Source organism: Brassica napus, chromosome C5, assembly GCF_020379485.1.
Source record: "Brassica napus cultivar Da-Ae chromosome C5, Da-Ae, whole genome shotgun sequence".
NCBI lineage: Eukaryota > Viridiplantae > Streptophyta > Magnoliopsida > Brassicales > Brassicaceae > Brassica > Brassica napus.
Window position 1 is genome coordinate 7,159,987 of NC_063448.1, and position 11,546 is coordinate 7,171,532.

General features: G+C 31.6%; 1 protein-coding gene across 1 annotated transcript; it reads left to right on the forward strand.

The window, feature by feature from the left end:
- Positions 1-2,506: 2,506 nt before the first annotated feature.
- Positions 2,507-7,969, forward strand: LOC106400240 (protein indeterminate-domain 6, chloroplastic-like). The gene is made up of 4 exons (XM_013840617.3): positions 2,507-5,314; positions 5,737-5,934; positions 6,221-6,617; positions 6,902-7,969. Exons 2-4 carry the CDS (start codon positions 5,763-5,765, stop codon positions 7,680-7,682), a joined length of 1,350 nt encoding a protein of 449 aa, XP_013696071.1. The 5' UTR covers positions 2,507-5,314; positions 5,737-5,762; the 3' UTR covers positions 7,683-7,969.
- The last annotated feature ends 3,577 nt before the right edge of the window (positions 7,970-11,546 follow it).

Sequence of the window (11,546 nt, forward strand, 5' to 3'; positions counted from 1 at the left end):
CAAATGGACGTGAAGACTGCTTTCCTTCATGGTGATTTGGAGGAAGAGATCTACATGGAACAACCGGAAGGCTATGTGCAAAAGGGCAAAGAAAATTTGGTTTGCCGCTTGAAGAAAAGCCTTTATGGATTGAAGCAAGCACCAAGGCAGTGGTACATGAAGTTCAAGTCTGTTATGGGGGAGCATGGTTATGCAGAGACTGATTCAGACCATTGTGTATTTGTGAAGGTGTTCGGTGAGGATGATTTTATCATCTTGTTGCTGTATGTCGATGATATGTTGATTGTGGGCAGGAACATGGACAGAATTAAGGAGTTGAAAGAGCAGCTCAGTGAGTCCTTTGCCATGAAAGATATGGGTCCAGCGAAACAGATTCTTGGTATGAGAATTATTCGGGATAGAGGTGAGAAGCTGATTCACTTATCTCAGGAGAAGTACATTGAAAAAGTACTTAAGCGGTTTCACATGGACAAGTCTAAAGTGTTGAGTACTCCTCTTGCTCCACACTTAAGACTGAGCAGTCAACAAAGTCCGAAGACATATGCGGAGAAGGAAGATATGGCGAAGGTTCCATATGCTTCTGCAGTGGGTAGTTTGATGTATGCCATGGTCTGTACAAGACCGGATTTAGCCTACGCCGTTGGAGTTGTCAGCAGGTTTCTCTCCAATCCGGGAAGAGAACATTGGAATGCTGTGAAGTGGATTTTGAGATATCTCCGAGGGACTTCTGATTTGAAGATTACATTTGGAGGTAAGAAGCTATTGCTTGTCAGTTACACTGATTCTGACATGTCGGGAGATGCTGATTCTAGCAAGTCTACTTCGGGTTACTTGGTAACATTTGCGGGTGGAGCTGTGGCATGGCAGTCAAGGCTGCAAAAGTGTGTTGCACTATCTACCACTGAGGCAGAGTTCATTGCCGCAACTGAAGCTTGTAAAGAGTTGTTGTGGATGAAGAACTTCTGTGAAGAGATCGGCTTTAAGCAAGAAAAGTATGTGTTGCTTTGTGATAGTCAAAGCGCTATTTGTCTCGGGAAGAATTCTACATTTCATTCGAAGTCAAAACACATTCAGAGGAGGTATCATTGGATACGTGATGTGGTTGCTTCAAAGGAAGTGGAACTTGAGAAAGTTCATACGGATGATAATGGAGCTGATATGATGACGAAGTCATTACCGAGGGGGAAGCTTGAGGTATGCCGAGAGATAGCCGGAATGGTTGTCTCTTCCATCTAGTCGGAGAGAGAGTTTGTTGGGTCCCTCCTAGATGGAGAGGACCAATTGGGGTGAACTTAAGAAATAATAATGTTCCCCCTTTGTCACTAGACACATAATAATAGAGTTTTGACAAAAAGAAGAGAGAGAGAAAGGAGAAAAAGAGAGAGAAGGAGAAAACTCGTAAGGTGTTTTCAAGACTGGATTTGGAGGGTCAAACGGATCCTGATCGGGCTGATATTTTGTGGGAAGCTTCTTCAGTCAGTGGGTTAGAGGTTCACCGAAGGGATTTGGATTTCAACGGTTGGATCTTCTGTTGTCTGGGTTTTCTTGAAGCTGGTTGCCATAGTTCTTCAGCAGAGCAGTCTTGGGTGTTTGGTAAATCCAACGGTGAGATCTTCTCTTATTGAGCTGAAATTTGGCAGAGGTATTGTCGACTTGTTTATCTTGGATTTGTACGGTTGGATTAGTTTCTGGAAGCCGGAATCTTTGTGACCTGAGGTCGTTTGGTTGCTGCCGGTTTTGAAGCTTTGTGTTGCTCTCTTGTTGTTGTTGTTTGTGTTGGAGATAGCTATTTGTAGCTAGACTCTCTGTTCTGTTCAGGCTGTTGAACAGGGAGGACGTGGTTGTACTCACAAACATTTATATAGTGGATTGTTGAGTGGACTACGGTCCCGTGGTTTTTCCTTCTCACATCGAGGAGGTTTTCCACGTAAAAATTGTGTGTCTCATTTAGTTCGCAACTTTGATATCTTGCCATCGTCGAAGTATTTTCCTCACAGGTTCGCACAAGGTCAGGGGAACACGACCATTAGTATTTCCGCTGCGCCGTGTGACTTTCCCCAACACTTATTTAATACCTTATTAACAGTTCCCTTCAGCTCCCTTGCGCAACAGAGTTGGGGATACTCGGTTGCAGTGGCGGAGGTAGAGTGTAAGGAGGGGGGTCATCTAACCCCTAAGAATTTTTGTTACAGAAAAATTTATTTGTATTTTTGATGAGAAAGTTAGTGAAATGTTGTAAAATCATTATATTGACCCTGGTAACATATGCTCAAAATTAACATAAAACCCATAACTTAATTTATTGACCCAGTTAAATTTTTTGGCTAGCTCCGCCACTGCTTGGTTGTCACGTTCAGTGAAGTAGTTCCCTTGAGCTCATCCTCCCTAATTCAAAACAGAGTGATCAGAACGGGGCATTCTCAGTAACTAAAATTATCATGAGAAACTACACAATACTGTTAGTGCTTAACATTGCTCTTCTTCTACGCCAACAAAAACAAATAATGGTCAAGATTACATATTTTATGTAGATCTTGCCGAACAAAACACTTTGAAATGCTTGGTTCTTAAAGCATGGAAACAAACCAGAAAACGTTAGTGGCTTTGCAATAATTTACTTCACTGAAGAACTACCTTACTAGCAACCATGTAAACGTCTAATATATGAATTGTTGCTTGCTCAGAATAACCAATCTACATGATCGAGTTACATAATTGGATTTTCAACATTTTCAACCTGAAATTCCTATATCTAAGGTTTTTCATAAAGCTAATTCATAACGAGAACTACACAATACTGTTAGTGTTGGAGATTACTCTTCCTCTAATCGAAAAAATTAAAAACAAATGGTCAATATTTCAAAATCGATGTAGATCCCACTAACAGAGAACGTTGAAATGCTTGGTTCTTAAAGCCTGGAAATATATATTGACCTTATATTTTAGGAAAAATGATTGCTGACTACACGAAGTATTGACCATCACATGGCTAACCATGCAAACTAAATAATGTATACCTACCTATGTGAAGTATATATTATGCAAAATAGCATCCCTAAACTTAATGATATTATTTAGTTAACATCACGAGTTTAATTTCGTTAATCCAAAAATTGATGTAGATGTCAGAGATCGTTTAAATATCTCGTTTCATCAATTAAAATATGACCGACTCGGCTGTAATTTAACTAAATGAGATCTTAACCTACGCTTTAAAAACGTAAGAATATTTTTAACAAAATCTAATTTACAAAATCAATATGTTTTATCATTTTTTGATAAGTAGCGTTTTAACATTTTAATTTTAGTGTATTTGAAAAATATATAATTATATTAATTTTTATCTATATTAAATATGAAAATACGTAAGATATTATGTAATTTTGTTTTTAATTATTTTAATCTGTTTTCTTATGAAAGTTTAAGAAAACTTCTGTAATTCATTTGATTAGTTGTATGATATATACTTATTTGATACATTTTTAAATGGATGCAATTTTAGTTTATGAAAATATAAAAATAAAATCATTAATTTAATTAATTTTATATAAAACAAATAAAATGTTAGAGTCAGTAAATTGACATGAAATAAGTTTATAGTGTAAAATTGATCAAATAAGTATATATCACACAATTAATCAAACGAAATACAAAAAAAATATTAAGAGTTAATAACAAAACAGATCAAAATAATTAAAAACCAAAATTAAATAATATCTTCTATAAATTTCATATTTAGTTAAATTACCATAAGGTATATTATATTTTAATTGATTAAAACAGAGATTTAAACGGTTTCTGATATCCACATCAATTTTGGATTAACAAAATTAAACTCGAGATGTTAACTACATAACATCATTAAGTTAAAGAATGTTGTCATGCATAATATATACTTCTTGTTGTTAGATATACATTAGTTTAATTTGCATGGTTAGCCATGTGATGGCCAATATTTTTGTAGTAAACAATCATTTTTCCTATATTTTATTATAATAGATTCTACAAATATATGAGCATGAAAATATATTTTAATATACACTGAGTTCAAAAAAAAGAAAGTTCACAAAAATTGATATTTAAAAATAAATAATCATCCCTTTAAACCATTATTTTAAACAACATAGTATATATAAATATATGGAAATTATTAAAATATTTCCTTTATATCAAAATATATTCTTAGATGCTTACAAAATTAGGGGAAATTTTCATGTTTACCATCACTAAACAGACATTTACAAAAATATTTTCTTCATTAAAACGCAAATGACTCTTATACCCTTAATCTCTATATATATAAATAATTATTTAAATAAAATAATTATCTTATCAAATTATACTTTTTCAAAATCAAACTTGTTTATATTTTTTTTTTTGAATTTGTTTCAATTTTTTTTTGAAATTCAAAAATTATTTTTGAAACTAATTTTAAAATTATTTTGAAATGTTATAAAAAAAAATTAAATATTTATTTATGTATTTATTAGAACCCTAAATTCCACATTCTAAAAGTCATACTCCACTCCCCAACTCTAAATCCTAAGTCTAGATTAGTTAACCATAAGGTTATAAATATTTTTTTCCCTCTTTAAAAGTGAGAGTAAAAGTAGTTTAAATAAAATTTAGTTATGCCAATTAAACCATTTGTGTATTATTTAAAATATATATCTCACATTTTAGTCATTTTTAACAAATTATATAAAATCATACATTTTGAATAGTTAAAGTATGACACTAAATATTATGATTGAACAAAATTAGTAATATTTTCTTCTTCTTTTTTAAGTATAACCTTCAAGGTAGGAAAAAGTATAAGAAATATTAAATATTTTAGTTTTTTAAAAACAAAGGATACAATTTAAATAAAGTGGAAGATTTAAAAAAAAATTGATATTATACTTCTATGAAAATTAAGTCAATTTAATATGATTTTATAATAATTGAAACAAAAAAATATATATTATTTCTTATTTCATGACCCAAACGTTAAATACCTAAAATTTAAAATAGTTCTAAAAATAAAATAATAATATTTGATTATGTCATATATTTAGAATAGCTAATTGATGATGGTCAAAATTACAATAGATAAGTTTGAACAGTGATTTCAATATCTACAACTAATTTTCAATAATTAATTACTGAACGGTTACAGAGTTGAAACGTATTAAAAAATTAATTAATGTATTAGAAAGTCCTTTTAGGAAAAGGTGAAATGGACTATGGCTATATATATTGAGATACTGCAAGACTCACTTCTAATTATTAAAGAGCAGAGCAACAGAGAAAGAGAGAGATAGGATTGTTTGAGGTGTGTATTTGTATACTTATAAATATAATTTGCCTAAGGCTTCTTCTTCTTCACCCTCAAACATTATCATCATCATCTACTTGGTGTCTTTCTTTGTCTCTAAACTTTAGCTATTTACTGACCTTTTCTTCTTGGTTTCTTTCTTTGCACCTCAACACTAGGAGTACAATAGAAAACAACTTATTATATGTCTTCTTCCAAAAAGTTACAAATGAATTCTAACTCTTTGGTATTATATTTGTTCTACTCGTAAATGTCTTCTAGTGGTTTTTTTTTCTCTTTTCATGTCGTCAATCTCTGTGGCGTGTTCATGTTCATCTAAATATTTGCTTTCGTTTTATTATGAATCATATTTCATTTCTACCTTCTTTTTTTTACAAATTATTTTACTAATGGATCTTTTTTTTAATGAATCTTTGTAGAATAAGCAAAAGCAAACCCTGAGAAGATGTCTTCATCGTACAACAATACAATTTCATCATCCTTCACTCAGTCTTTCCCCCTCTTAGCCATCGGGGCAAACAACTTTAACCGTGAAGAGACGGCGATGACAATGAATCAACGGCCCAACTCCGTTTCTCCACCACCCAGGAGACTAAGAAACAAACCAGGAAACCCAAGTAAATACCTGTTAATCTCTTATTAACATATACTGTTATAAATGAAGTGTTCCAAATAACCTTGAACTCTTATTATCATATGTTATTATAAATGAAGTGTTCCAAATAACTTTTGACTTAATTCATTTTTTGTAGTTATTATCGATAATATAAGTATTAATATTATCATCATTTGACAAGATTATATTTTATATTGTTAGATATTTTTTACAAGAAGATTAGTCTATTCAATTACTTATATATCGTTGTCTCTTGGCTAATGGATTGTATTGTGGTGATTCATAAGGTCCAGATGCTGAAGTGATAGCCTTGACTCCCGAAGAGATAATGGCGACGAACAGGTTCCAATGTGAAGTATGCAAAAAACGATTTCAAAGAGAACAGAATCTCCAGCTTCACAAGAGAGGACACAACCTTCCATTTAACCTGAAACAAAAGTCTGACGAAGAAGTAAGGAGGAAGGTGTATGTTTGTCCGGAGCCCACGTGCGTCTACCATGATCCGTCACGTGCTCTCGGAGACCTCACAGGAATCAAGAAGCATTATTACCGGAAGCACGGTGAGAAGAAGTTTAAATGCGAGAAATGCGATAAGTGTTACGCTGTTGAATCTGATTGCAAAGCCCACTCTAAGATTTGTGGTACCAAAGAGTATCGATGTGTTTGTGATACCAAATTCTCTAGGTAATTAACTATATAACGTCTTTCTTGGTTCCATTCTATAACTTTTTTTTTTCCTTTTGATAGTTTTGTTCATATTATGAATCATTTTGAATAAGAATCGGTTATACTAGTGTGATAAAAACATTAAAAACGTGTTGGTTAACCCATACATGTTATGATGTTAATATGTTATAGTCTATAGCCATTAACATTTGTTATTCCAAATTCAAATATATTTTTTTAAGGTGGATTGATATTATTGAGCTTATCTTAATTACATATTTGTTTTTGGGGTGTTATTGCAGAAGAGACAGTTACGACACGCATAGGGCTTTCTGTGATGCGTTAGCACAAGAGTCAGCAGGAAACCCTAACATGAGCTTCACGGAAATGCTAGCAGCCGCTGGTGGAAGTAATGGCAGTACCGGACATGGCTTTTACGGCGGCGTTGCTTCTTCTGCCGTCTCTCACAACCATATTGGTAACAACTCAAACACTGATTTTGCCCCTCTAGCTCCAGGTCATAATCTGAACCGTTCATCGTCCCAAAAGTTTGAAGACTTTTCTCCTCAGTCCACATACCCTAACCATGGTCGCACTAGTTTCCCCGTGCAATACCCTTCAAACCAAGGACTGTTGGCACGGAACGACCAGAATCTCATGAACCAGCACGGTCTGATCAACAGCAACAACAACAATAACAACTTGTTCAATCCCGGATACTTTCAAGCCAACACTCAGAACCTCTCTGATCAGACAGGTGCTCCTCCTCTTTTCAACCATGCTGACAACAACGTTCCTCCTGCTCTGCTTAGAGGGTCAAGTGTGGCCGCTAATAACTTTGGAGGCAATGGTAATGTAAACTTTCAAGGTCAAATGAACTCGCTAGCTGCGACAAGTGGTCATCAAGGCCGGCCCGGTAGCAGCATTTTCGACCATCGTTTCGGAAACAATCTAAGCATGGGAGGCTCTGATAGGCGGACTTTGGACTTTCTTGGCGTTAATGATCGTGGTGGCCGTAATGAACCTCCTTTGGACCTTGACATGAAGTTTTCAGATCCAAATAATCCATTCGGAAATGTTTGAGAGGATCGTACACCTCCTATGTTCTTGCTGGTTCTTTGAAGATTTTATTTTTAAGCCTATTTAACTATCTATAAATTAAAAAAAATATCTATAAGTAAAGAAAAAAAATATATAAGTAAAGAAAAAAACTATATATAAGTATTTCTTTAAGTTGTAATTAATGATGTAATGGGAATCTCGAATCAGAGTTCTTTTGGTAAAATTTGGTTTCTTCAACCTGTTGAGTCAACTCCCATTAATTATATATTTTTATTGGAAAGTAATTATATTAATTGGTATTCTTAGGATATACTCCTTCCGTTTTATTAAGTTTATTGTTTTAGAAAAAAAAAATTGTTTTACAAAGATGGTTTTTTATATTTTCTATGAAAAATTGCGATTTTAAAAAAAAAATGAATTGACTTTATTGATTTGCTATTGGCTAGTAATTTTTGAAATTTAAAAATTACAGAAAATAAGAAATTTATTATATTGATTTAATGTATTTTTTTTAATATGTGTGGAAACAATAAAAAATCTATCTTTGAGAAACAGAAGAGTAAATTTTAATATAATTCCATGACTACAACATTATATACATGTATAATCTGTTAGCATGTTCAGTTGGTACTTATTTCTCAAAAGGTATTCGCGTTTTCAATTACGATGGAATTGTTTTTTTAATCAAAAAATTCTCAATAATGTAAAAGCATAATGTATGTATCATGGGAATTATTTTACAGTATTTGAAAGAAAAAAAAATCTCCGATAACAAATGAATAAATTTCTTGAAATATTCATTTTTTAACAAATTTTTTAAGGAACAGAAAATGAATATTTCAAGAAATTTATTCATTTGTTATCCGATATTTTTTTTTCTTTCAAATACTGTAAACTAATTCACATGATACATACCGACTGAATATGCTAACATATTTTTTTTTTTTGTAACACATGCTAACAGATTATATATGTATATAATGTTGCAGTCATGAAATTTGCTCATAACTCATTTGTAATTTGCTAAATTGTTAGAAATAAAATTTTAGCATAATATAACTCAGTTGTCATTTGCTAAATTTATGGTTTTTATTTATATTTTTTATTATTTAATTATAATATTTTCATTTTATATTTGAAAGAGAAATGAATTTTCTTTCAAACAATATTTTTGTAAATGTATTTTTTTAAAAATAATCAATTTAAATTTTTATTATCATTGAATATAATTATTTTTGACATAATTTGAGTTTTCGTTTACATCAAAACTTATCATATTTTAGGATAATTTTAATTTAAAATGTAATTTTCATATTTTTCAAACAAATTCTAAAAATATTTTTTAAATATTTTGTTATAATTTTTAAAAGAATATTGAGTTGCATTTCAAATAAAAAGGTAAAGATATTAAAAATATTATAATTAAAATATGTAAAATTTAATATAGTTTTAATGAAATGGTCAAAATAAAAAAAATTACACATAAAAAAAATCATGATTTTTGTTAACTGGGCGGATCATTATTTATATGATATCGCAAACGAAAGAAAAAATTATGTTTTTACAATTATCTAATTAACTATGTATACTCATTTTTTATATTTTTTATATGATATCACACATTCGTAAAAAATAGATAGTTTAAGATGCAAAAAAAAAATATTTACTTAATAAATATTATATGAATGAATTTTACAAATACATCATTTAATAAAATAAATAATTAAAAAATGAGTATTCATTTATGATACATATCCCAGTTACAAATGCAAGTTATGAGGCAGATCTGGGCCCTTAACTTATATACACTTATAAAATTTTGCATGACTAAATATAAACTAAAGGCCTAAAGGGTATGAAATTAAATTTGGGCCTTTAAAATTAATGGATTCTATTTCTATGAAAATGCATTCCCAGGTAATCCATCAATAATATACTTTCAAAAAGGTCACACACACTTTTCAGTCTTGAGATTTGTCTGGTGGATCGCTCTCTTCATCATCCACAGATTGATCGTAACCTATGAGAGAATCACGACTGGAAAATAGTTAAACAAAACGTTTTCATAATCACATATCAATGGTAAGTAGTGAATACTTCCTGTGTAAACCAAACACACAATTTGGATGTATTCCACAAACAAAGTAAATGAGTAGATAGTTTAGTAGCTTCAGAGCGATCAGGGCCGACCCTGGCCAAACATTTACCGCATGCTTTAATTTTTATAGTCCCTCATGAAGAAGTTGAACAAAAAAAAAACAAGTCCCTCATGAAGCAAAATAATATACATTATACATATGAATAATTTTTATATGAAACCCACATTTTTTTAGTAACTTAAACTAAGTTGAATAGGGTAAACAACAAATCAACTAAGTTGCCCGGTAAATCAAAAATTTAAGTTTATAGAACTGAAGAAACATAATTTACAATAACATAAGTTTTCTCTTTTTTTTTCTCTCTCTCTTTTCTCGTACTTTTTTTATATTTTTTATTCGGCTTCACTTATAATTTTTTTGGACTGCTTCATGTTTTCTATTTTGTTTTAGGTTCCCAAAATTTCAGAACCGACCATGAAAGTGATGTTGGCAAAGATCATATTAGGAAAATCAGCCAATTCATACATTAATAGAGGACCGCGGTTCCGATCAGTACATACACTCGGACCATGTGCTATAACATACACTAACACTTAATATATTCAAATTTTATACATGAACAACAAAATTTAGGTATATTCATACTTTAACTGTGTTTCCGTTAGTCAAATAGTTACGGTGCTTACGTAGAGTTAATGGATTGCTTACATGTCTTTTAGAGATTAATATGTGGTTTCTTATTTAAAATAATAAAAGTATGTTAATACATAGTTTATGTGGGCGACAACGATCAAGAACAGTGTGGTCTAGTGGTTGTGTTACGGTTGTCAATCAAGCCAATCTGGGTTCAATGGGCGCAATGTACCTTAATTTTGAACATTTATTTACCGAATAGCATTTCTGTAATTATATCATCTTCTTCGTGTAAAAGTCATTAGGGTTTTCTGCAACTACACAACACTGCCGCCATTAATTTTTTCCACAAAATCTTCTTTTTTTTTTGTGCTTAAACAATGTCTTAACCTACAAACTTGTAGATTTATCATATTCTGAACGATTTTTAGTATTAAATGGAAAATTGGGCGGATAAGTACGAAATTCTTAGTTTTTATGTTCTAAAATTCAAAGATCGTTTAGAATATGATAAATCTACAAGTTTGTAGGTTAAAACGTTGTTTAAAAGCAAAAAATGAAGATTTTGTGGAAAATTAATGGCGGCCGCGTTGTGTAGTTGTAGAAAACCCTAAAAAAAATTAGATGAAGAAGATGATATAATTACAGAAATGCCATTCGTTAAGTAAATGTTGAAAAATAAAGCACAGACGCGCATCAGACCCAGATAAAACCGCAACACAACCACTAAACCACACAGTTATTGATTGTTGTTTTTTTCGGCTGATCCGGTCGGCCTGGGAGGAACGCACTTAGTGCTACAGAGTGGACTAGCCCGAAAGCGTACCACACTGTCTGACCCGAGTTTGGAATACCTTCCGACTAATGCCAGGGGATGGACCAATCATCTGTTATGTCCCACCATTTAAACCACTTGGACCGAAGCTCAAGCCCATACTGACCAAATAGTGATAATTTAGTGATAATAAACTATTTATTATATATACTTTTATTATCTTATATAGAAAAATCACATATTAATCTCTAAGAAACAGGTGAACAATCCGTTAACTCCACGTAAGTACCATAACCATTTGACTAACGGAGACACGGTCAAAGTATGGATATACTTAAATTTTTATTGTTCATGTATGAATTTTGTATATATTAATTA